We start from the raw sequence: 27,669 nt of genomic DNA, 5'->3' as shown, positions 1-27,669 counted from the left end.
TAAGCCCATATGGTTCAGGTTTATCACCATAATTATAACTATAACTGTACCATCGAAGGGGTACCTTTATCCTGTATATTTATACGCATGCTTATACCAGGTACAGCGTTGGTGAAGGGGACGCCTCGAGCTAAAAGATGGCAAGTTCATCACCTTAAGACTGTCGCTGTCACAATACATAATCAGGGATATATATCAAAATCAATCAGTGTATATTTAAGACCAAGCAAAAATTGATATCTTGAAAAGACAGTTGAGTGGGCAAGACTAAATCTTTAGTAGACATTGAAAAGTGACCACCAGTAGGTTTTTCTACATATCACTCAAACACTCGATCGTTTAGGCGCGTGAAACACGACAGAGCCTCTAGTACAGGAAATAATTTGCACATCTAACCCCCTGATCCTTGCTGATTCAAATTAAAACTTGGTCTTGCCTTGTTCATTGATAGAATGAAATATCCGTATGGCATTGCTATAGATCTCATAGGACCACTACACATCACACTTTATAGTATGTGTCATTTCTTACTAGCAGTTTTCAATGAAATCTATTTCCAGACAAAATTGAATGCACTTCTTGAGCACTTTACAAATGTCTGACGAACCTCAATGATAAAAAAATAATACACATCTGACACACAACAGTTCCATCGTAAAATCTATCTATCTGGATTAACAGATTAGCATTGGAGGATCTAGTAGAAATTAGAAGTGATGAGGTACTAAAGATTAACAACATGATAACATGGTTGCCATTGAGATGGCACAAGCATGTGGTAAGTATGAGGGGACAAAGAGGGAGTGAAGAGGGCTTAGGTAGGACCTGTAGGGACTGGAAGGGCGAGAGGGAGATAGTTTATAAGGCGTGACGAAGAGGAAGAGGTTTTTAGGGAAGACCTTTTCGGTACATGAATATGCGTTCGATACAAAAAGCTGAAGACGACGCATCGAGGCGGATGACCCTTTGGGTTAGAAGGTGAGCACAACTTTATATAAACTTCAAAATTCCTAGATTTTATACGAACACTGACCGAGATGGCGACTCACCTGACTGCGACGCTGACGTCTGGAGGCGACTGGACGGGAGGGGCCATTCCTTGCGAAGACACTGGCGGAACGACTGGAGCTTCGACGACGTTTTCAATGGGAGTCGACGGTATTGCTGACGGCGAAGGAGACAAGCGGTTACTTTACGAATCTTAAAAGTCAAATCTCAAATTCCTAATAGATTAATGATTAATTATTAAGAGTAGTAATTGGTATTATGGACAAAGAAAACAGACTTTTTAAGGTAAATTTAATCAAAGAGTCTCTATGCACTAATATATCATCTATTCATCATTAGCCTAAACTTAAAACATATACACGAGATGCAAAATTAGTAGCAGCCAAGCAGTGTTACAGCTTGTTTCCTTAGAAGCCCAGCACAGGAGCCTTAGAAGCCAGTGAAGACACATTTCTACGGGTGGGCGAAAGATCGTCGATTCTAACAGCCTCGACTAAAAAATTGCCTCTTGCTAAATTCTTTCAAGAATTGAATATATGAGTTGTTTCCCCTTTATTTAAACCGAAGAGGAAAATGAGGACGTATCATTGGCGATGTGTAAAGGGATTAACCCTTTTACCCCCAGGCTATTTGGAACTTTCCAACCCTTAACCCCCAGGCTATTTGGAACTTTCCAACCCTTAACCCCCAGGCTATTTGGAACTTTCCAACCCTTAACCCCCAGGCTATTTGGAACTTTCCAACCCTTAACCCCCAGGCTATTTGGAACTTTCCAACCCTTAACCCCCAGGCTATTTGGAACTTTCCAACCCTTAACCCCCAGGGGTTATTTTTTGTTTTCAAGAACATTTAGCAGTATATATCTTTTAAATTGCTCTAACAACCTTAATTTTCATCATAGAGAGGTCAGGTTGGTCTCATTCTCTTGGAAAATGCCTGAAGTTTCTCAAAAAATTATCCAAAATATGCAAAAAAAAAAAATGTAAATAGCAGTTTTTTGCAAGGACGTACCAGTACGCCCATGGGGGTAAAGGGATGAGTTTTGTGAAATGTACCAGTACGTCCTTTGGGGGTAAAAGGGTTAAATCATGTTAATATAAGTAGGTCCTCAACTTACAGATATATGGAGCTACAAACAGAAATCCAGCTTTAAATAACAAAGATAAAAAATACTGTAATAAGACAGTAAACAAAATGACATTTGTAATAACCTGATATATATTTCATATGAAACCTGACTATCTATTGAATTTTGTAGCTGGAAACCATAGGTATGAGATTCAGGTTAGGCCTGCACGAGGCCTAAATTTAACAAAATTGGACAGCTTCTTGGTACCTATGACCTACGTAAGCTGAGGACCTTTTTTATTCTATCCTTTGTCGGAAATAAAAAAGTAGAATTGAATCAAAGAAATTAGTTTTCTAACTTGATAATCTGATTGGACTACTTATTGTCACCTTGCAAAAGGGGCGAACGATCAAACCACTCGCCAATGATACGGCTTACGCTCTCGGTACGCAGATGGAGCATTCCGTACCTGAGTACGTAATTTACGGGGCGAAGGAGACATTAAACAACAGCCAAGGCGAGGGAGGAATGCATGAGACAGAAGCATATGACAATGGTCTTAACGGATACTGCACAAAAATTGGACAACATCGAAAAAGGTAAACGTTCAACACTGTACACGATCCTTACGTGTGATGTCAAAGGAGTGGACACAATTATCATACTTTATACTATCAACTGGTGTTGAGAGAGAGAGAGAGAGAGAGAGAGAGAGAGAGAGAGAGAGAGAGAGAGAGAGAGAGAGAGATTACACTACCAAGAACAAAGAGTGACGTGCCAACTAAACAACAAACTTACATGTGTAATGCTAAATCAAAACACAAATCTGTACGCGTAAAACAAAACTGACAACTCGAAGCTGTGTATTCTCAGGTTAGAATGCTCCATGTCCTAAGAAATATGTCTTATTCTGAGGTGTTGCGATTGGTTAGGGAAGGGAGGGGATGGTGTTCACGGTACTGTATGTCTAATGGGCATGCACGACTACTTCTCCAATCGGGGAGGGCCAGTCCTCGTCTTCCAGTCCACACGATTAATGCAGCGGCCTGCGAGAGAACGTGGCGGTTCTAGCTCGAGACGTGACCAATTTCACGGAAATGAGAACTGGTAAAGGGTATTAATGCTTTGTTTTTCTTTCTGGGAAAAATGTGGGCAATGAGACATGTAAACTGTAAAGTCCTTTTCGTTCATCCAAGATCAACGAGCTTTAATTGAAACTTTGGCAAATTCCTATAGGTGCAGATGCCTTGTAATCAAATGAAGATTGAAAAAAATCAGAGAAGAACAAAATATTCAGAGGCACCTTCCAATGACACCCTGAGCAGCTCTACAAGGAATCAAACATTTTTCTTGTAACTCAGAGATAGAAATTATCCTCAACAACGTTTCATCTAATACGAACTGGCTTCTTTCACTCGACACCTCTGCAGAAACTGATCTAAGTTAACTTGAGGTGCACAAACCATTCAACCATAAACCAACAATGCCAAGTTCTAACAAAATCTTACGATCTTCAAACAAAAACATCTTGTTTACCACCAGCTTCAAAAGAAACGAGGTTTGAAACTATCAAATAAAGAAAGCAATATCCAATACTAAACAGTTTTTGGTAGCAGGACTTAAAAGTCCCCTTTTAGAGACAATTTATCCGCCTCTAGCGTTCGGTACACCACACACCGATTGACTTTAAAATCCAATGTACTGTGTCACTTAAATGTAAATGAGCTTACCTGTAAGGCATCATAGTTTATTTGCAATGTCGAGTGGAATAAAAAAATATTATGCACATTTTGAGTGAATTACATTGTTAAAACTACAACAGTAAGGGCAGATGTTGTAACAAGTAAGACAATGAGAGAGAGAGAGAGAGAGAGAGAGAGAGAGAGAGAGAGAGAGAGAGAGAGAGGAGAGAGAGAGAGAGGAGAGAGAGAGAGCACTTGTTTCCATCTTTCTGTAGTGTCTACTAATTTCCTTACATACAATGAGAGAGAGAGAGAGAGAGAGAGAGAGAGAGAGAGAGAGAGAGAGAGAGAGAGAGAGAGAGAGAGAGAGAGAGAGAGAGAGAGAGAGAGAGCACTTGTTTCCATCTTTCTGTAGGGTCTACTAATCTCCTTAGTAAACAATGAGAGAGAGAGAGAGAGAGAGAGAGAGAGAGAGAGAGAGAGAGAGAGAGAGAGAGAGAGAGAGAGAGAGAGAGAGAGAGAGAACTTGTTTCCATCTTTCTGTGTCTACTAATCTCCTTAGTATACAATGAGAGAGAGAGAGAGAGAGAGAGAGAGAGAGAGAGAGAGAGAGAGAGAGAGAGAGAGAGAGAGAGAGAGAGAGAGAGCGCACTTGTTTCCATCTTTCTGTAGGGTCTACTAATCTCCTTAGTATACAATGAGAGAGAGAGAGAGAGAGAGAGAGAGGAGAGGAGAGAGAGAGAGAGAGAGAGAGAGAGAGAGAGAGAGAGAGAGAGAGAGAGCACTTTTTTTCATCTTTCTGTAGTGTCTAATAACCTCCCAAGTATACAATGTCAACCTTCACCCTCCAATTGCAAGCGTGTCTCATATCTCACCGCTGTCACAGAACTCTTTTTTTTACTCATCGATCACACAAAGGGGAACAAAACATCGCAACATCTTTTGCAAAACAACACACTAATCTTAGCAACATCAGAACATCGTAGATCCTGTTTTAATCCCTCGGCAATATGTTATTTTCATTAGTAAAATAAATTTTTGAATATACTTACCCGATAATCATGTAGCTGTCAACTCCGTTGCCCGACAGAATTCTACGGAAGGGATACGCCAGCGATCGCTATACAAGAGGGGGGTGTACTCACCAGCGCCACCTGTGGCCAGGTACTGCAGTACTTCTTGTTGACACCACCTCAATTTTTCCTCGGTCCACTGGTTCTCTATGGGGAGGAAGGGTGGGTCAATTAAATCATGATTATCGGGTAAGTATATTCAAAAATTTATTTTACTAATGAAAATAACATTTTTCAATATTAATCTTACCCGATAATCATGTAGCTGATTCACACCCAGGGAGGTGGGTGAAAACCAGTGTACATGTATATCAAGAAGCTAAGTATCCCGTATTTCATATTATCAGTTATTCAAAATAACAATGAAATTATAAGTACCTGGTAAGGAAGTCGACTTGAACCATTACTCTGCCTTTAATAAGTTCGTCTTCCTTACTGAGCGCAGCGTTCCTCTTAGGAGGCTGAACAACTCTAAGGTGCTGAAGTATCAAGGGCTGCAACCCATACTAAAGGACCTCATCACAACCTTTAACCTCGGCGCTTCTCAAGAAAGAATTGACCACCCGCCAAATCAACAAGGATGTGGAAGGCCTCTTAGCCGACCGTACAACCCATAAAAAGTATTCAAGAGAAAGGTTAAAAGGTTATGGGATTATGGGAATGTAGTGGCTAAGCCCCCGCCTACTACTGCATTCGTTGCTACGAATGGTCCCAGGGTGTAGCAGTACTCGTAAAGAGACTGGACATCTTTGAGATAGAATGATGCGAACACTGACTTGCTTCTCCAATAGGTTGCATCCATAACACTCTGCAGAGAACGGTTCTGTTTGAAGGCCACTGAAGTAGCCACAGCTCTCACTTCATGTGTCCTTACCTTCAGCAAAGCAAGGTCTTCTTCCATCAGATGAGAATGTGCTTCCCTAATCAGAAGCCTGAATAGTAAGAAACTGAGTTCTTAGACCTTGGAAAAGAAGGCTTCTTGATAGCACACCATAAGGCTTCTGATTGTCCTCGTAAAGGTTAAGACCTTTTTAGATAGTACCTAAGAGCTCTAACTGGGCAAAGTACTCTCTCCAGTTCATTCCCCACCAAGTTGGACAGGCTTGGGATCTCGAACGACTTAGGCCAAGGACGTGAAGGAAGCTCGTTTAGCAAAAAACCCGAGCTGCAAGGAACATGTAGCCGTTTCAGATGTGAAAACTATGATCCTGCTGAAGGCGTGGATCTCACTTACTCTTTTAGCTGTTGTCAAGCACACGAGGAAAAGAGTTTTTAATGTGAGGTCCTAAAAAGAGGCTGATTGGAGAGGTTCAAATCTTGATGACATAAGGAACCTTAGGACCACGTCTAGATTCCAGCCTGGAGTGGACAACCGACGTTCCTTTGAGGTCTCAAAAGACCTAGGGAGGTCCTGTAGATCTTTGTTGGTGGAAAGATCCAAGCCTCTGTGGCGGAAAACCGCTGCCAACATACTTCTGTAACCCTTGATCGTAGGAGCTGAAAGGGATCTTACGTTCCTTAGATGTAACAGGAAGTCAGCAATCTGGGTTACAGTGGTACTGGTTGAGGAAACTGCATTGGCCTTGTACCAGCTTCGGAAGACTTCCCCTTGAGACTGATAGACTCTGAGAGTGGATGTTCTCCTTGCTCTGGCAATCGCTCTGGCTGCCTCCTTCGAAAAGCCCCTAGCTCTTGAGAGTCTTTCGAAAGTCTGAAGGCAGTCAGACGAAGAGCGTGGAGGTTTGGGTGTACCTTCTTTACGTGAGGTTGACGTAGAAGGTTCACTCCTAGAGGAAGAGTCCTGGGAATGTCGACCAGCCATTGCAGTACCTCTATGAACCATTCTCTCGCGGGCCAGAGCGGAGCCAACCAACGTCAGCCGTGTCCCTTTGCGAGAGGAGAACTTCTGAAGTACCCTGTTGACAATCTTGAACGGCGGGAATGCATACAGGTCGAGATGGGACCAATCCAGCAGAAAAGCATCCACGTGAACTGCTGCTGGGTCTGGAATCGGAGAACAATACAACGGGAGTCTCTAGGTTATCGAGGTAGCGAACAGATCTATGGTTGGCTGACCCCACAGGGCCCAAAGTCTGCTGCAAACATTCTTGTGAAGGGTCCACTCTGTGGGGATGACCTGACCCTTCCGGCTGAGGCGATCTGCCATGACATTCATATCGCCCTGAATGAACCTCGTTACCAGCGTGAGCTTTCGATCTTTTGATCAGATGAGGAGGTCCCTTGCGATCTAGAACAACTTGCACGAATGAGTCCCTCCCTGCTTGGAGATGTAAGCCAAGGCTGTGGTGTTGTCAGAGTCCACCTCCACCACCTTGTTAAGCTGGAGGGACTTGAAGTTTATCAAGGCCAGATGAACCGCCAACAACTCCTTGCAATTGATGTGAAGTGTCCTTTGCTCCTGATTCCATGTTCCCGAGCATTCCTGTCCGTCCAAAGTCGCACCCCAGCCCGTGTCTGATGCGTCCGAGAGGAGACGGCGGTCGGGTTTCTGAACAGCCAAAGGTAGACTTCCTTGAGAAGAAAGCTGTTCTTACACCACGCGAGAGTAGACCTCCTCTCTTCGGAAACAGGAACTGAGACCGTCTCTAGCGTCCTGTCCTTTATCCAGTGAGCAGCTAGATGATACTGAAGGGGGCGGAGGTGGAGTCTCCCTAACACGATGAACAGGGCCAGCGATGAAAGTGTCCCTGTTAGACTCATCCACTACCTGACTGAGCATCGGTTCCTTCTCAGCATGCTCTGGATGCATTCTAGGGCTTGGAAGATCCTTGGGGCCGACGGAAAAGCCCGAAAAGCTCGACTCTGAAGATCCATACCCAGGTAGACAATGGTCTGGGATGGGACGAGCTGGGACTCCTCAAAATTGACCAGGAGGCCCAGTTCCTTGGTCAGATCCATAGTCCATCTGAGAATCTCCAGACAGCGACGACTTGTGGGAGCTCTTAAAAGCCAGTCGTCTGACGGAGCCGGACACAAGATCATGGTACTGCTGCACAGTCTGTGAACTGTCAACCATGGGGAAGCGAGGAAGTACAGTGACAACCCGAAGCTGTCTAGACTGTCTGGGTCGTACAGACAACTCCTTATCGGGTTGCTGAGGTTGCCGCACTGCGTCACAACAAGTCATTTCTGCTGGTTGTTGAACGTCTTCCCAGTGACACACTGACTCCGTAAACAAAAAATCCTCTAACAAGGACTAAGCTTGGACTGCATGTCTTGCAACACAGCTCAAGGTCTATGGGAGCAGGTGTGGTAACAGACGGGGTTAGCGACTGAAGTGGAACCATTACCTTCCCTGGAAGCATGTTATGCTTAAATAAAAGTCCATAGGAGGCTACGCAGCTAAAGGCTCCTCTCCAAATGACAGAGTCCTCAAGGGAATATCAGAAGGAGGGAGAATAGCACTTTCTCATCTACAGGGACCATATCCGAGAAAAGCTAAGTTCTCTCAGTGAGGGTTTCACTGGTGCAAAAGCAGCAGACTAGAAGGCAACGTTATGAAACTGCTTGACAGTCTAGTGAGTTGGCAACAACCAAAGATGTGTGACTGAGAAGCATGCGGTAAGGTATGCAGAGCATGCTGTAAGGTAAGCAGAGCATGTTGCATGGCGTGTGGCTGATGCTGCATGGGATGAGGCTCATGCTGCATGGGATGAGGCTCATGCTGCTTAAAAGAAATCTGAACCTGACACTAATCTAGCTGTCCGAGGATTTACCTGGTGAGACATCAGTCTCTTTACCAGAGAGTTTTACCAGATTTCCCCGGGCCACCACGTGACACAATTGGTAGTAATTCATTCAAATTACCTCTAATGAGTCAATATGGATAAATATCAACACAACATCGTGTTCAAATAGAAATAAATTTCTACCTCATACTTGGGATAGAACACTAGCCCCTTCTAATGAAAGGCCAGGTCGAAACCAACCATGCCACGAGAGCCCATAGGATGTCGCATAGCATGAGGCTCCTGCCTCATGGGTTGAGGAGGATGCCGCATAGCATGAGGCTCCTGCCTCATGGTTTGATCCTGTGAGGTTCCTGCCTCAAGAGTTGCGTCTGCCTCAAGGGTTGAGGGGGTAGCTGCGTAGAGAGAGGCTCAAGCTGCATAGACTGCGGTTCAAGTTGAATGGGAAGAGGCTCAAGCTGAAGAGAAAGTGGCAGATGCATGCGTTGAGGTGGCTGACTCATAGCATGAGGTTCCTGCCTCAAGAGTTGCGCTTGCCTCAAGGGTTGAGGTGGCTGCGCAGAGAGAGGCTCTTGACTCACGAGTTGAGGTTCTTGAGGTGCTTGCCTCGAGAGTTGAGGTTCTCGCCTCGAGGAAAGTGGAGGTGGTTGTTGCGAGAGTTGAGGTGGCTGCCTCAAGGATGGTAGAGGTTGTCGTACCTCAAGAGGTTGCTGCCTCGAGGGTAGTTGTAATGCAAGATACTCCTGCCTCAAGGGTAGAGGAGGTTGTAAGGCATAAGGCTCCTGCCCCCATTGTTGAGGAGGTTGCTGCGTGGTAAGGGGCTCCTGCCTCAAGGAAAGTGGAGGTTGCTGCACAGCGCTGGTATCTGGCAACTCCCAACGCGGCAGCTCACGCATGGAGGTAGCTTGAGGAACCTCAACCTCATACGTCTGGCAGATTGTACTGCGCAGAGGAGGAGGAGCATTCGCAGGAGGAGGTGTATTAACCTTCTCTGCCTGAAACTCCTGCATCAACACCGCAAGCTGAGACTGCATTGTCTGCAGCAAAGACCACTAGAGTTTAAGAAAGACAACAACAAACGGAGCTACTGTCCGTTGAGACTGAGGGTCTAAAACAGCTGGTGCGGCAACAGACGGAGCTACTGCCTGTTGCGATACCACCTTGCCTCTCTGGGAGGTGTGCAGTTGTCGTACTGCAGCAAGTCCGAACTGACCCAGGGCTAATGGCTACACCTAGGAGTTGGACTTGTGCGGAAGGGACCGACTTGCACTTAAAAGCTGCAAGATTTGGTCCATGGTTTCTGCGAGAAACCTCTTCCGCAGACGAGGAATAAAAGGGCTCTCTCGTCTTTGTGTGGGTGGGGTGATCACGTCGGCAACGTGTGTAGATACACCCGAAACCACGGAGGGAAAACGTCTGTTCGTCGATCAAGGCCTGCTGAACCCATAAGTCCTTCGACATTACTTCTCCCCTGGGCTTGGGAGCTTGTAAGAGGTCCCAGACTAGGCGAACAACTGGCACGAACAGACGAACCCTCGAACGCAACACTGTAACACTTTGCGCTTATCACTTATCACTTTTGATTTTCTGTTTGCACTTATTTCACTGAACTCGAAACTTTAAGTGGTTTGTACCTGAAACACGCAATTCTATCCTTCCTTAAAAGTTAGTAATTGCGAAAACAGAATTACAATGTAACAGAAAAATCTAATGAAAGATAAATAATTCAGTGGCTGGAAAGAGACTAAACACTAGATCAAATAAACTACGTTTAAAATCTCTCACCGCATAAAGCTTGAGAACAAGAATAAAACTCTAGAAACGTTTACCTTCTTCCCCTAAAGAGACTAGGGAGAAGAGCAAAAACGATAACAACGTTACTCGCTTGAACGAAACGTTTATCCTCCTCTCTCTCCCTCCGTCTCTATCTCTCTCTCTCTCTCTCTCTTGACTTAGAACCTGAGAGAAGAGCCCAATCATATATATCGTTAAAACATATTATTGTTAAAGGAAAAAAACTGAAAGATTTCCCAAATAAAAAGTTCCTTTATTAGAATTAAAACCATTAAGCTAAGAAAGAATGAACAAAACGGTAGAAACGGTTTACTCTTACTGCAACGTGACACCGTGAAAATTCTCTCTCTATCGTAACGATAGAGCGCAAGTTGAACGTTCTGAACGTCAACAACTGCAGAGACAAAACAAAACGTTAGTTCAACTTTGAAAACAGTACGAGACTATCAAAGAAATTCTTTCAAAAACATTAAAATAGCATAATATGTTAACAGGTAAAACCGAAATGACGGGCTCAATGTTAATTAACTTCGGTACAAGAAAAGACCGCCTACTATTAGGAAAGGTCGAATATAAACAAATATAAAAATTAATTTTAATAAGTTTATAATAAAAGGAAGTTAATCGAAGAGGCCTATAAAAGGCGGAGAGATATAAAATAAATCTATAACTTTTGTTAAGCAAAATTAAGAAAGAGAGTCTATACTCTCTTAGACACCAACACTTCCGTCTAAGGGAAGGGTCGGCCATTTAAAAGTGAAAGAGAGTTCATACTCTCTTCGTCACCATAATTAATCAAATTAATTCCAAAAGCTAGCTAAGCTAATGATAAAACTTCCTGAATAGCGAAAGCTAAACTCTAGAGCAAATACATCACCAAATCGTGAGCAAAAACTCCAGAATCAACAGCGTATCCATGTAGGTCTAGCCGGAGGCACGACAGAGGAAAAATTGAGGTGGTGTCAACAAGAAGTACTGCAGTACCTGGCCACAGGTGGCGCTGGTGAGTACACCCCCCTCTTGTATAGCGATCGCTGGCGTATCCCTTCCGTAGAATTCTGTCGGGCAACGGAGTTGACAGCTACATGATTATCGGGTAAGATTAATATTGAAAACTACAACCTTACAAATCATCCAAGTACCTTTAGAAGAATTACTTTTTAATTTCAGTAACATGTTTTCCAATCTCTAAATCATTGAGAGGAATGAGAGCTTCTATCATTAACCTTCCAAAGATTATATTCTCGATCTATCGACTATCCACTTTTATAAACAACGGGATGTACAGCTTGCGAGAATTAAGCGTACAACGGAGTTAAAATAATCTCTCAGAATGCTGACTCATATATCCCCTACCTGTAGTTACCAAACTTATCAGATTCATTGCGGAATCAAACCATTCCCTACGAAGCATATGTGGCATGAAATTTCCTGCGTTTAAGATTCAAGCAACTATTTAGAATTGATTTCTCATGCATGACTACAAGCTCAGTCCTCTGAAGCTCTTGGTAAAAGTCAAGGAATTATACGAACTAAATAGTAAGACATTGATTTGGTTTTATATCTGTGATAATAATTGACAGTCTGGATGTAAAGTGTAATAAAATAATCCATCCTACGAATGCTAAATGGCACTCGGAAGGTCTGAGCACATCGGCAGTGTCGCATCCTACAGGTCCAAAGAACCGTTGCTAAAAAAAAAATTGTTAGAGAAATAGGTAAAACGGCACATCCTGAACCCACTAGTTGCGTTACCGGACAAGAAACTGATGCGAATCCAAGTTCAAAAGGCCAAGCAAAGTTAGGGCAATATTAATATATCAGGCAAGGTTAGGCAAGGTCAAGGCAACCGATGAAAATCAGTAATATTAAGTACTGGATTAACCTAACATGAGACATGCTAAATGAAAATTATAGAATATGTTATTCCACAAAGCTTAAATCAAAAGTATTTCAAAACTGTTTCCATAAATAATAAAACTGTAAGATGGTACAGTTTGCATAAACTTTAATATACCATAAAATTATTCTGATAAACTGATAGAAAAGACCCAAGAAGCGAAACTAGTCAAACGGCATGTGAGAAATAACCATCAGCTGTAAGATATTAAAATTTGATTTCTCAGTTATATATGCATGTGTGATTATCTCCTAAAACAGAACATAACTGGAATCCATATCAAATATTGACACGATTAATCTATCAAAAGGTGATTTATATACATTTTCCAAAAGGTTATTCTTAAGCAAGAGCTTATCAAAGAAAATCTGAGGCCTTCCTGTAGATATAACATGAATACACATTGCTCAATATACAATACTTACATGAACATAGAATGTTGTACATCGGAAAAGCAAGTAACAAAACAGTATGTACAGGACACAATTGTAAAATAACTGCGAGAACACTACCCGTGTTACGACAAATAAAGATTCTTTTATGTGGACAAAACTGTTAATAAGATCAATTTGAGGAAAATAGGATGTAAAAAGAATGGCAAAAATCTACGGCATCATGCTCATCTCCCGGGGCAAATTCCTTCGCCCCCATCTTAAGCCCTACACCTACTGTCTATGGGATCGCTTGCAAATGCTGCGGACAAAAGTGTTTCAGGAGAGGGCAGCACAACTTCAATAATATTGCCTGTAACATCAGCAGCTGCTTCATCTTCTACAACCGGTGCAACGGGAGGCACAGCCGATTCAGCGGGGAAAGCAACGACTTCCTCAACAGAAGCAGGAATATCCAGCATAGCAGAGACTTCCGTCTCGACACACTCTCCGGGCTCTGAAATCTGACTGTTAGTGTCGTCGACGGCGGCCTCGATTTGGACCGGTTCAACGGGAGGGGACTGAACGGAAACAGAGAGAGGAGTCTCGTCGGAAGTTACATTCTCACTACTAAGAGGCAAAGACGGCTCGACATCTACACTACCGGGAGGGAGGAACTCACCCAGGAAGGCAGGGGGCTCGGGCACCAAAGGCTCTGAGGACACCAAAGGCTCTGCGGGTGCATCGACAGGAGGTAACCCCGCTGCGGGCTCTGGGGGTTCCTGGACGACTGGCTCCGGAGCAGCCGAAACCTCCGGAGGCTCTGGTACTGGAGCAACATCGGGGACTTTAGGGGCTTCTGGGATAGAGACTACTTCGGGGATTTTGGGAGGTTCCGGAGCTATGGGGAGGGGTTTCTCAATGAAGGACGGTGGTGGCGGGGGAAGAAGGGTTGCCTGGGGTGGATCGGGGGGTGGTAAAACGTGCAATGGCTCCTGGGCTGCTTCCTGATCTGCCTTTTGAGCGGCGGCGGCCGCTGCTGCCGAGGCGGCTTGCTGACCTTCGATCTGGCCTCTGAGACGCTGGGCTAAAGATTCGGATAACTGAAAGAAAACGAAACAAATTAATTCAGGAACTGAAATCAATAAAAAAAGTTTACACAAATAGCAATGGATTATAGATCCCACAGAAGATATTAGTGATGTAATCTGAGCTAAACCCTGAAGAAAGAATATCTCTTACCTCAATCACCTCATCATAAATTGAAATAAAGTAATACAGTACCTCGTCATATTGCGGTTCACTTATCCCTCTATCAGTATATCGAGGATTTACATATATATATAAAGTAAATATAAGTAAATACGAGATTGGATAGATTTTACTTTCTTAATATTTTAATCATTCTTTGTTAAAAATGGTACTTTTTTGGGCTTATAAAAGCTTAGATTTATAAAAATAAAAAATAATATTTGAAAAACCATAAAAATTAAAAATCAGTTGATTTCTGTTAATCTATTTCACGGTTTTCAGCTTGGAACAAACAGCCCGCAACAGACGAGGAATCACTGTATCACTGTATACTTGTCCTAGGGTAATCATTTCACTGCAGCAAAAACAGTAAAAAATAAAGACAAACTTACCAGTAAGTGGTTTGAACTTGTGGTGAGAAATCAATAAATTATACTGTAAGCTATTACAACTTCCATCTGATTACTCTTGCTTATAAGCTTCTTCAAATGCCAGGCATACATACTGAACGTACGCCTTCGTGCTTAGGAGTACTGTAATTAATCTATAAATATAACCAATAAAGTACTGTAATTTCTATGAACCTGAGTCCTTTAAAGGCGTATGACTTCCGCTCCGCTGGGATTCAGCCGTTAGAATTTTAAAAGAGGTTTGTCAGTGGCCAGTTCATCTAGGGCTTGTAGGGTGGTAGAGGAAAAATGTTATTTTCATTAGTAAAATAAATTTTTGAATATACTTACCCGGTGATCATATAGCTGTCAGCTCTGCTGCCCGACAGATAAACCTAAGGACAAAATACACCAGCGATCGCTATACAGGTGGGGGTGTACATCAACAGCGCCATCTGTCGAGCAGGTACTCAAGTACTCCATGTCAACACAGAACCAATTTTCTCCTCGGCCCACTGGGTCTCTATTGGGGAGGAAGGGAGGGTCCTTTAATCTATGATCACCGGGTAAGTATATTCAAAAATTTATTTTACTAATGAAAATAACATTTTTCAATATTAAACTTAGCCGGTGATCATATAGCTGATTCACACCCAGGGGGGTGGGTAGAGACCAGCATTATATGTTAACATTAAGAGCTAAGTATTTTGTATTTCATTTTAGCAGTTATTCAAAATAACAAACATAAAATTAATAAGTACCTGGTAAGGAAGTCGACTTGAACAATTACTCTGCCTTTTTAAGTACGTCTTCCTTACTGAGCCTCGCGATCCTCATAGGATGCTGAGCGACTCCTAGGAGCTGAAGTATGAAGGGTTGCAACCCATACTAAAGGACCTCATCAAAACCTCTAATCTAGGCGCTTCTCGAGAAAAGAATTTGACCACCCGCCAAATCAACCAGGATGCGAAAGGCTTCTTAGCCTTCCGGACAACCCAAAAAACAACAATAAAAAACATTTCAAGAGAAAGATTAAAAAGGTTATGGGATTAGGGGAATGTAGTGGTTGAGCCCTCACCCACTACTGCACTCGCTGCTACGAATGGTCCCAGGGTGTAGCAGTTCTCGTAAAGAGACTGGACATCTTTAAGGTAAAATGATGCGAACACTGACTTGCTTCTCCAATAGGTTGCATCCATTACACTCTGCAGAGATCTGTTTTGTTTGAAGGCTACTGAAGTTGCGACAGCTCTAACTTCATGTGTCCTTACCTTCAGCAAAGCATGGTCCTCCTCATTCAGATGGGAATGAGCTTCTCGAATCAAAAGTCTGATATAATAAGAAACTGCATTCTTCGACATAGGTAAAGAAGGTTTCTTAATAGCACACCATAAAGCTTCTGACTGTCCTCGTAATGGTTTAGTACGTCTCAAATAGTACTTAAGAGCTCTTACAGGGCATAGTACTCTTTCTTGTTCATTTCCAACCAAATTAGAAAGGCTTGGAATATGGAACGATTTGGGCCAAGGACGAGAAGGAAGTTCGTTTTTGGCTAAAAAACCAAGCTGTAAGGAACATGTAGCCGTTTCAGATGTAAATCCAATGTTCCTGCTGAAGGCGTGTATCTCACTGACTCTTTTAGCTGTTGCTAAGCAGACGAGGAAAAGGGTCTTCAAAGTGAGATCTTTAAAAGAGGCTGATTGAAGTGGTTCGAACCTTTCTGACATAAGGAATCTTAGTACCACGTCTAAGTTCCAACCTGGTGTGGCCAACCGACGCTCCTTCGAGGTCTCAAAACACTTAAGGAGGTCCTGTAGATCTTTGTTGTTGGAAAGATCTAAGCCTCTGTGACGGAAGACTGCTGCCAACATGCTTCTGTAACCCTTGATCGTGGGAGCTGAAAGAGATCTTTCCTTCCTTAGGTATAAAAGGAAGTGAGCTATCTGAGTTACAGAGGTACTGGTTGAGGATACTGAAACCGACTTGCACCAGCTTCGGAAGACTTCCCACTTCGACTGGTAGACTTTAAGAGTGGATGTCCTCCTTGCTCTAGCAATCGCTCTGGCTGCCTCCTTCGAAAAGCCTCTAGCTCTCGAGAGTCTTTCGATAGTCTGAAGGCAGTCAGACGAAGAGCGTGGAGGCTTGGGTGTACCTTCTTTACATGCGGCTGACGCAGAAGGTCCACTCTTAGAGGAAGTGTTCTGGGAACGTCTACTAGCCATTGCAGTACCTCGGTGAACCATTCTCTCGCGGGCCAGAGGGGAGCAACCAACGTCAACCTTGTCCCTTCGTGAGAGGCGAACTTCTGCAGTACTCTGTTGACAATCTTGAACGGGGGGAATGCATAAAGGTCTAGATGGGACCAATCCAGAAGAAAGGCATCTATGTGAACTGCTGCTGGGTCCGGAATCGGTGAGCAATAAATTGGGAGCCTCTTGGTCATCGAGGTTGCAAACAGATCTATGGTAGGCTGACCCCACAAGGCCCATAGTCTGTTGCATACATTTTTGTGAAGGGTCCACTCTGTTGGGATGATTTGACCCTTACGGCTGAGGCGGTCTGCCATGACATTCATGTTGCCTTGAATGAACCTCGTTACTAGCGATATGTTTCGATCTCTTGACCAGGTGAGGAGGTCCCTTGCGATCTCGTACAACGTCATCGAATGAGTCCCTCCTTGCTTGGAGATGTACGCCAAGGCTGTGGTGTTGTCGGAGTTCACCTCCACCACCTTGCCTAGAAGGAGGGACTTGAAGCTTCTCAAGGCCAGATGAACTGCCAGTAGCTCCTTGCAGTTGATGTGCAACGTTCTTTGATCCGCATTCCACGTGCCCGAGCATTCCCGACCGTCCAATGTCGCACCCCAGCCCGTGTCCGATGCGTCCGAGAAGAGAATGTGGTTGGGGGTCTGAACAGCCAGAGGCAGACCCTCTCTGAGGAGAATGTTGTTCTTCCACCAAGTCAGTGACGACTTCATCTTCTCGGAAATAGGAATCGAGACCGCTTCTAGCGTCTTGTCGTTTCTCCAGTGAACAGCTAGGTGAAATTGAAGGGGTCGGAGGTGGAGTCTCCCTAACGCGATGAACTGGTCCAGTGATGAAAGCGTCCCTATCAGACTCATCCACTGTCTGACTGAACATCGGTCCTTCTTCAGCATGTTCTGGATGCATTCTTGGGCTTGACTGATTCTGGGGGCCGACGGAAAAGCCCGAAAAGCTTGACTCTGAATCTCCATTCCTAGGTACACTATAGTTTGGGATGGGACGAGTTGGGACTTTTCCATATTGACCAGGAGACCCAATTCCTTGGTCAGATCCAGAGTCCACTTTAGATTCTCCAGACAGCGACGACTTGACGAAGCTCTTAGAAGCCAGTCGTCCAAATAGAGGGAGGCTCTGATGTCTGCTAAATGCAGGAATTTGGCAATATTCCTCATCAGTTTCGTAAAAACAAGAGGTGCCGTGCTTAGGCCAAAGCACAGGTCTTGAAACTGGTATACAACCTTCCCGAAAACGAACCTTAGAAAAGGTTGGGAATCTGGGTGGATGGGGACGTGAAAATAAGCGTCCTTTAGGTCTAACGAGACCATCCAGTCTTCCATCCTGACCGATGCTAGAACCGACTTTGTCGTCTTCATGGTGAACGTCTGCTTTGTGACAAAGACATTCAGAGCACTGACGTCTAGCACCGGCCTCCACCCTCCTGTCTTCTTCACCACTAAGAAGAGACGGTTGTAGAAGCCCGGGGATTGATGGTCTCGGACTTTGACTACCGCTCCCTTTTGTAGTAAGAGAGACACCTCTTGCTGCAAAGCTAGTCTCTTGTCCTCCTCTCTGTACCTGGGAGAGAGGTCGATGGGAGTTGTTGCTAGAGGGGGCTTGCGCAAGAATGGAATCTTGTACCCCTCTCTGAGTAACTTCACAGACTGTGCGTCTGCGGTCCTGTTCTCCCAGGCCTGCCAGTAGTTCTTGAGCCTGGCTCCCACTGCTGTCTGAAGAAGGTGGCAGTCAGACTCTGCCTCTAGAGGACTTGGAACCCTTCTTCTTGCTCCCACGTTGACCTTCGGCACGAGCACCTCCTCTGCTGGAGGCTCTGCCACGAAAGGGCGGAATGAACCTTGACGCTGGAGTGTCCATCCTGGGTCTAGGCACGGAGGGCAAAGGGGTGGCTTTGCGTGCGGATGACGCAACCAAGGAGGCGGCAATCTCCTTGATCAACTCTTCAGGGAAGAGGCACTTCGAGAGAGGAGCAAACATAAGTTCCGACTTTTGACATGGGGTGACTCCAGCTGACAAGAAGGAGCAAAGGTGATCCCGCTTCTTGAGGACCCCGGACACGAAAGAAGCCGCAAGCTCACTAGAACCATCCCGTATGGCTTTGTCCATGCAGGACATAATGAGCATGGAAGTTTCCTTGTCAGAAGGGGAGGTCTTCCTGCTCAACGCTCCCAAACACCAGTCCAAGAAGTTAAAGACTTCGAATGCTCGAAATACTCCTTTCATTAGATGGTCCATATCCGAAGGAGTCCAACAAATCTTGGAGCGTCTCATGGCCAGCCTGCGGGGAGAGTCTACCAGACTTGAGAAGTCGCCCTGGGCAGAGGCAGGAACTCCCAAGCCGAGAACTTCTCCCGTGGCATACCAGACGCTAGATCTGGAAGCAAGCTTGGCCGGGGGAAACATGAAGGCTGTCTTCCCAAGCTGCTTTTTGGACTGCAACCAATCTCCCAGTACTCTTAAAGCTCTCTTGGACGAGCGAGCGAGTACGAGCTTCGTAAAGGCAGATGCGGATGACTGCATGCCTAAAGCGAACTCAGAGGGAGGCGAGCGTGGTGCTGCAGACACAAACTGATCAGGATATAAATCCTTGAACAGCGCAAGCACTTTCCTAAAGTCTAAGGAGGGAGGCGTGGTCTTGGGTTCGTCGATGTCCGTGTGTTGGTCGTCAAGATGTGCAGCTTCGTCATCATCAGAGAGTCCATCGTCTGAATGTTGAGGAGGAAGCGGCAAAGGAGTAGGTAAAAGCTGGTCGGCTGAGTCCGGCAGCACGGGTGCATGCGTGGCTGCACTGGACCCAACGTCATGGAAACGTTGGTCAGTCTGTGAACTGGCAACAACCATAGCTGTGTTGGGACACAAGGCGTCTACTCCTGACTGCGGTCGAGTAGCGGAAACCACAGTGGGTTGCGGAGGTTGACGCACAGCGTCAAAACACGGCAACTTAACTCCACCCTCCTGTTGTTGTGGTAACACGCGAACGTCAACGGAGGGTTCCGTGCATCGGTGAACGTCAACATGCGTCTGGCAGGGTCGACTGCGCATGGGTGGAGGAACTCTCACAGCTGGAGTGCGGGAGCAGGCAGCCTCAGCGTCTACTGGGCGCACAACCGTGGTTGGTTGTAGGCTAACGGGTGCAGCGTCAACCTTCTCCGCACGATACTCCTGCATGAAAGAAGCTAACTGAGTCTGCATAGACTGTAGCAAAGACCACTTAGGGTCTACAGCAGCAGGTGCGGCAACAGACGGTGTTACTGCCTGTTGCGGTACCACTTTGCCTCTCTTAGGAGGTGTGCAGTCGTCGGAAGACTGCAGCGAGTCCGAACTGACCCAGTGGCTACACCTGGGCCGTTGGACTTGCGCGGAAGGGACCTTGCGTTTAAGAGGCCGTGAGACCTTGGTCCATCGTTTCTGGCGTGAAACCTCTTCCGCAGACGAGGAATGAACGGGCTCTCTCGTCTTCTTGTGGGTGGGGCGATCTAGGAAAGATACGTCCGAAACCACGGAGGGAACGTCTGTCCGCTGATTAAAGCCTGTCAAACCCTTTGGTCGTACGACATTGCTTCTCCCCTGGGCTTGGGAGCTTGCAAGAGGTCCCGGACTGGGAGGACGACAGGCACGAACAGACGCACCCTCATGCGTAACACTAACACTTTTCACTGCACCAACACTCACTTCACTTCCCACTGCACTTTTACCCTTCAACTCCCTGCGTCAGCCATGAGTTGGTTGCGGTCACTCGCCAATGACTCGACTCTCTCACCCAGAGCCTGGATGGCACGCATCATATCTGCCATCGAAGGTTGATGAGTGCTAGAAGGGGGGTCGGGAGCAACCACTACAGGGGAAGGAATAGGTTGTGGGGCATGGGGAGAGGAAAAATCAACTGAGCGAGACGAACTCCTCCTGACTCTATCTCTCTCTAGCCTACGTGAATATTTCAGGAATTCTTGAAAATCGAATTCCGAAAGCCCAACGCATTCCTCACATCGATCTTCCAATTGACAGGCTTTACCCCGACAATTGGAACAAATGGTGTGTGGATCGATAGAGGCCTTCGGAAGACGCCTTGAACAGTCCCTAGCACTACACTTCCTGTATTTGGGGACTTGAGAAGGGTCAGACATCTTGAATTAGTCAAAGGGGGGATTCAAAATCTATCCAAGTCGTCAACAAATAATCCAAAATTCAATAAAAGAATGCAAGGAAGTATTGAAGATAACCTCTGCACAGCGAAAGCTAATAACCAGAAATGAATACTTCACCAAATAACGTGAAAATCAATCCAGAAAGCAACAGCGTATTTAGTAGGTCTTGCCAGTGGCACGACAGAGAGAAAATTGGTTCTGTGTTGACATGGAGTACTTGAGTACCTGCTCGACAGATGGCGCTGTTGATGTACACCCCCACCTGTATAGCGATCGCTGGCGTATTTTGTCCTTAGGTTTTTCTGTCGGGCAGCAGAGCTGACAGCTATATGATCACCGGCTAAGTTTAATATTGAAAAATACAAATTACTTTTGAAATTTGTCATTTGTTCCTACATTTAAGACGAGATTACCACAACCAAACTGGCTGGTTTAAAATGCTGGGATGCCAAGCATTGGACCTTAGGAGGAGTACCATATTGACTTCTGCCACCTGTAACTTGAGATGAGAATCAAAGGTTATGTTAGATTTCTGTCTATGGGCAGATTGTCATGGAAGAACCTCATATACTTGTAAGGATATCCTATCGATGTAGGGCCGATATAAGCAAGGGATTCTGCATATGAACCATCCTTTCCCCTTGGGGTTGCGGTGGCCGATGTCGTAACGTCCCTCACTGGTGAATGCCAGACTGGGCTTCAAGTCCCGCTCATACTCGTTAAGTTCCTTTGATCGTTGCAACCTCACTATCCTTGTGAGCTAAGAATTGGGGGAGTTTGGAGGAGCCTATAGGTCTATCTGCTAAGTCATCAGCAGCCATAGCCTGGCTCTCCTTGGTCCTAGCTTGGGTGGTGAGGGGGCTAAGGCACTTATCATATGTATACATGGTCAGTCCCTAGGGCCTTGTCCTGCTTGATTGGGCAATGTTACTGTCCCTTGCTTGTGCCATTCATTAGCAACCTTCAAACCTTTAGAAAGGAGGGTGGGGAAAGATACTTATACTATATGCTGTGGAATCCTGCCCGCATCAACATCCACTCCAGCAAATAATGGGATGACCTCTTCACCCCAAGAGAGGGGAAGGAGAGGAGAGAAAAGGACCAGATAATCTACCTCTTATCCTATTCTTCTTTCGCAAGTTATCTTAAAGGAGATACGTCTTGTCCCGTAAGGAGACAGGTACGCTACGCAACCTATTGAGCAGCTACCACAGGTCTCATTGGGACCTGTGGCTATACTCCCACAGACATTTCAGACTACGACCTCTAATATTTGCTCCACTGAAAAGGTCTTCTTAAAAGCAACCGTTAAACTAACTACTGTACTTTTTACTCCAACTTCAAGCGATTGTACTGGAACTGAATCATTAGGATTCTCTGCCTGGGGATACACCCTTTTCATAGTTTCACGAAGCCAGTAGGAAATAGTGTTCTTTGAGATATTTTTGATACTGACTGCACTAATAAACAAATTTTGCCTCAGCAGTGTGGAGAACTGGGTTTTATCAAAATTAGTATTATTATCATCAAAATTATAATAGTTTTTTCAATTATTAAAATTATTCTAAGCACCCTTACAAGACAAAGTAGCAAATCCTCTGAAATGTGGGTTGCATCCCTGAGGGAAGAGACGGAGAAAGATTCAAACCTGGACTCCTCGACAGGAGGGTTCTGGGTTTTCGCCACTAGAGAGACCTTTCTCCATCCTTCGGAATGAGACACAAGGGAAACAATATAAAGTTTGCCTAATCTCTTCGCTGAAGAGATTAGGCTACTCTCCTCTTGGTAAGGGTAGAAAAGACTCTTTAGCTATGGTAAGCAGCTCTTCTAGTAGAAGGACACTCCAAAATCAAACCTTTGTTCTCTAGTCTTGGGTAGTGCCATAGCCTCTGTACCATGGCCTTCCACTGTCTTGGATTATAGTTCTCTTGCTTGAGGGTACACTCGGGCATACTGTTTTATCTGGTTTCTCTTCCTAATGTTTTTTTAAGTTTTTGTAGTGTATATATGAAAGATCTAATTTAATGTTATTGTTCTTAAGATATTTTATTTTGATGTTTATTTATTTCCTTTTTTCCTTTTCTCTCTAGGCTATTTATCCCCGTTGGAGCACTTGGCCTTATAGAATCTTGCTTTTACAAATATGGTTATAACTAAGCCTGCAATAATGATAATAATAGTAATATGTTATTTTTATTAGTAAAATAAATTTTTGAATATACTTACCCGATAATCATGTAGCTGTCAACTCCGTTGCCCGACAGAATTCTATGGAGGGATACGCCAGCTATCACAATACTAGAAGGGGGTGTACTTACCAGCGCCACCTGTGGCCAGGTACTATAGTACTTCTTGTTGACACCTCCTCAATTTTTCCTCGGTCCACTGGTTCTCTATGGGGAGGAAGGGAGGGTCAATTAAATCATGATTATCGGGTAAGTATATTCAAAAATTTATTTTACTAATAAAAATAACATTTTTCAATATTAAACTTACCCGATAATCATGTAGCTGATTCACACCCAGGGGGGTGGGTGAAAACCAGTGTACAAGATTAAAGGATAGCTAAGTATCCCATATTTCATATAACAGTTATCTCAAATAACAATGAAATAATAAGTACCTGGTAAGGAAGTCGAATTGAACCGTTACTCTGCCTCTTTTTTAAGTTCGTCTTCCTTACTGAGCGCAGCGTTCCTCTTGGAGGCTGAATCAACTCAAAGGTGCTAAAGTATATAGGGCTGCAACCCCTACTAAAGGACCTCTACACAACCTCTAACCCAGGCGCTTCTCAAGAATGAATTGACCACCCGCCAAATCAAAAGGATGCGGAAGGCTTCTTAGCCTACCGTAACAACCATAAAAACAACAATAAAAGCATTCAAGAGAAAGGTTAAAAAAGGTTATGGGATTAAGGGAATGTAGTGGCTGAGCCCTCACCTACTACTGCACTCGCTGCTACGAATGGTCCCAGGGTGTAGCAGTTCTCGTAAAGAGACTGGACATCTTTAAGATAAAATGATGCAAACACTGACTTGCTCCTCCAATAGGTTGCATCCATTATGCTCTGCAGAGAACGGTTTTTATTAAAGGCCATCGAAGTAGCTACGGCTCTTACTTCGTGGGTCCTTACCTTCAGCAATGCAAGGTCTTCCTCCTTTAAGTGAGAATGGGCTTCTCTAATCAGAAGCCTTATATAATACGAAACCCCATTCTTGGACATGGGCCTCGAAGGTTTCTTGATGGCACACCATAAGGCTTCTGACTGTCCTCGAATAGGTTTAGACCTATTAAGATAATACTTGAGAGCTCTGACAGGGCAAAGAACTCTCTCTAGTTCGTTACCTACCATGTTGGAGAGGCTAGGTATTTCAAACGATCTAGGCCAAGGACGTGAAGGAAGTTCGTTCTTTGCTAGGAATCCGAGCTGAAAAGAACATGTTGCAGATTCGGTCGTGAAACCAATGTTCTTGCTGAAGGCATGAACCTCACTGACTCTCTTAGCTGTTGCAAGGCAGACGAGAAAAAGTCTTGAGGGTAAGGTCCTTGAAGGAAGCTGACTGGAGAGGTTCGAACCTAGGTGACATAAGGAACCTTAAGACTACGTCTAGGTTCCAGCCTGGAGTGGATAGACGACGCTCTTTAGAAGTCTCAAAAGACTTAAGGATGTCTTGAAGGTCCTTGTTGGAAGAAAGGTCCAAACCTCTGTGGCGGAGAACTGAAGCCAACATACTCCTGTACCCTTTAATCGTAGGGGGTGAAAGAGATCTCTCATTCCTAAGATGTAAAAGGAAGTCAGCTATTTGGGTCACAGAGGTATTGGTAGAGGATACTGAATTGGCTCTACACCAGCTCCGGAAGACTTCCCACTTAGATTGGTAGACTCTACGAGTGGAAACCCTTCTAGCTCTGGCAATCGCACTGGCTGCCTCCTTCGAAAAGCCTCTAGCTCTAGCGAATCTTTCGACAGTCTGAAGGCAGTCAGCCGAAGAGCGTGGAGGTTTGGATGCAACCTGTCTACGTGAGGTTGACGTAGAAGGTCCACTCTTAGAGGTAGAGTCCTGGGGATGTCGACTAGCCATTGAAGTACCTCTGTGAACCATTCTCTTGCAGGCCAAAGGGGAGCAACCAGCGTCAGCCGTGTCCCTTCGTGCGAGATGAATTTCTGCAGGACTTTGTTTATTATCTTGAACGGTGGGAATGCGTAAAGGTCGAGATGGGACCAGTTCAGCAGAAAAGCATCCACATGAACTGCTGCAGGGTCTGGAACTGGGGAACAGTACAGCGGAAGTCTCTTGGTCATGGAGGTGGCAAACAGATCTATGGTAGGTTGACCCCACAAGGTCCAAAGTCTGTTGCACACACTCTTGTGGAGGGTCCATTCCGTGGGAATGACCTGATTCCTTCTGCTTAGGCGATCTGCTGAGACGTTCATGTTGCCCTGAATGAACCTCGTGACCAAAGTGAGGTTTTGACTTCTTGACCAAATGAGGAGGTCCCTTGCGATCTCGTATAGGCTCCTCGAATGGGTCCCTCCTTGCTTGGAGATGTAAGCCAAGGCTGTGGTGTTGTCTGAGTTCACCTCCACCACTTTGCCTAGCAGGAGGGACTTGAAGTTCAGCAGGGCTAAATGAACTGCTAGAAGCTCCTTGCAGTTGATGTGGAGCGTTCCCTGTTCCTCGTTCCACGTTCCCGAGCATTCCCGTCCGTTCAAGGTCGCACCCCAGCCCGAGTCCGATGCATCTGAGAAGAGATGAAGATGGGGGGTCTGAATAGCCAACGATAGGCCCTCCCTGAGAAGGAGATTGGTCTTCCACCACAAGAGAGTGGTCTTCATCTCTTTGGTGACTGGGATAGAGACTGCTTCGAGAGTCAAACCCTTGTCCCAATGAGCTGCAAGATGGAATTGAAGAGGGCGGAGGTGGAGTCTCCCTAGCTCGACGAACAGGGCCAGTGATGAAAGGGTCCCTGTGAGACTCATCCACTGTCTCACCGAGCAACTGCTCCTCTTCAGCATGCTCATGATGCAATCTAGGGCTTGGCTTATCCTTGGGGCCGATGGAAAAGCCCAAAAATCCTGACTCCGAATCTCCATTCCCAGGTACACAATGGATTGGGAGGGAATGAGCTGAGACTTTTCTATGTTGACTAACAGACCCAGTTCTCTGATTAAGTCCAAAGTCCAGTTGAGACTCTCCAGACAGCGACGACTCGTGGAGGCTCTCAACAGCCAGTCGTCTAAGTAGAGGGAGGCTCTGATGTCCGATAAGTGGAGGAATTTTGCTATATTCCTCATCAGATGCGTGAACACCATAGGAGCTGTGCTTAGGCCAAAACACAGGGCTTGGAATTGGTAGACAACCTTTCCAAAAACGAATCTCAGGAAAGGTTGGGAGTCTGGATGAATAGGAACGTGAAAGTAGGCATCTTTCAAGTCCAACGAGACCATCCAGTCCTCCTGCCTGACCGCTGCTAGGACCGACTTCGTCGTCTCCATCGTGAACGTCTGCTTGGTGACATACGCATTGAGCGCGCTGACGTCCAGCACCGGTCTCCAACCTCCTGTCTTCTTGGCCACCAGAAAGAGACGGTTGTAGAAGCCCGGGGATTGATGGTCCCGGACTATAACCACTGCCTTCTTCTGCACAAGTAGCGACACCTCCTGGTGCAACGCTAGCCTCTTGTCCTCTTCTTTGTAGTTGGGAGAGAGGTTGATGGGAGATGTGGTCAGAGGGGGTTTGAGGCAGAATGGAATCCTGTAACCCTCCCTCAGCCAACTGACAGACTGGGCGTCTGCACCTCTCTTTTCCCAGGCTTGCCAGAAGCTCTTGAGTCTGGCTCCTACTGCTGTCTGGAGATGCGGAGAGTCAGTTTTTTCCTTTAGAGGCCTTGGAACCTTTCCTAGACTTGCTCCTGGAAGAGTCTGGACGGGAGCTTCCTCGGCTGGGGGCTCTACCACGAAAAGGCGGTATGAACCTCGTAGCAGGAGTATCAGCCACTGGGGTGCGATAAGTCCTGGGGACTGAGGTAGCAACCTTAGTCTTACGAGCCGATGAGGCTACAAGATCATGTGTGTCCTTTTGTATCAGGGCAGCAGACAAGTCCTTAACCAGCTCTTCGGGGAAGAGGAACTTCGAGAGCGGAGCGAAAAGGAGTTGAGACCTTTGACAAGGTGTAATGCTGGAGGAAAGGAAGGTACAAAGCTGTTCCCTTTTCTTAAGAACCCCTGATACAAACATCGACGCAAGCTCGCCAGATCCATCTCTAATGGCCTTATCCATGCAGGACATTAATAGCATGGCAGAATCCTTGTCTGCAGGGGAGGTCTTCTTGCTGAGGGCCCCCAGGCACCAGTCTAGGAAGTTGAACATCTCAAATGCTCTAAAAACACCCTTCAGGAAGTGATCAAGGTCTGAGAAGGTCCAGCAAACCTTAGAGCGCCTCATTGCAGTTCTACGAGGCGAGTCTACCAGACTTGAGAAGTCAGCCTGGGCAGAGGCAGGTACTCCCAAGCCTGGTTCCTCTCCTGTGGCATACCAAACGCCCGCTTTAGAAGTGAGCTTAGTCGGAGGAAACATGAACGAAGTCTTGCCAAGGTGTTGCTTAGTCTGCAACCACTCCCCTAAGATCCTTAACGCTCTCTTAGAGGACCTTGCTAGGACTAGCTTAGTATAGGTAGACTTAGCTGGCTGCATGCCCAGCGAAAACTCAGATGGTGGAGAGCGGGGAATAGCAGAGACAAAGTGGTCTGGGTATACCTCCCTAAACAGAGCCAAGACCTTACGAAAGTCAATAGAAGGCGGAGAAGACTTGGATTCATCCACGTCTGATGAGGGATCCAGGTGTGCCGCCTCATCATCAGACGCCTCATCACCAGAGTGTAGCGAAGAGATCGGAAAGGTATGCTGAACAGCAGAGTCAGTACGAGCTGGAACAACAATATTAGAGGTTTCCTCTTCAAGACTCTGTTGAGGGAACACCTGAGGCTCAGACTGCAA

General features: G+C 45.5%; 1 protein-coding gene across 2 annotated transcripts in view; it reads right to left on the bottom strand.

Annotated features, from left to right (window-relative positions):
* The window catches only part of LOC137618745 (amyloid beta A4 precursor protein-binding family B member 1-interacting protein-like), a 46,767-nt gene that overhangs the window by 2,373 nt on the left and 16,725 nt on the right, over positions 1–27,669 (bottom strand). Inside the window, exons 2-3 of one of the 2 annotated variants that reach the window (XM_068348922.1) lie at positions 12,906–13,710; positions 1,050–1,164 (exon numbers count right to left, since the gene is read on the bottom strand). In XM_068348922.1, coding sequence (XP_068205023.1) covers positions 1,050–1,164; positions 12,906–13,710 — 920 coding nt within the window. The remainder of the gene's footprint in view (positions 1–1,049; positions 1,165–12,905; positions 13,711–27,669) is intronic. The other variant, XM_068348923.1, reaches the window with a different exon arrangement.

The sequence above is a fragment of the Palaemon carinicauda genome, chromosome 25, assembly GCF_036898095.1.
Source record: "Palaemon carinicauda isolate YSFRI2023 chromosome 25, ASM3689809v2, whole genome shotgun sequence".
Lineage (NCBI taxonomy): Eukaryota > Metazoa > Arthropoda > Malacostraca > Decapoda > Palaemonidae > Palaemon > Palaemon carinicauda.
Note: the sequence above shows the minus strand (reverse complement) of the source record. Positions and strands in the feature narration are given on the sequence as shown.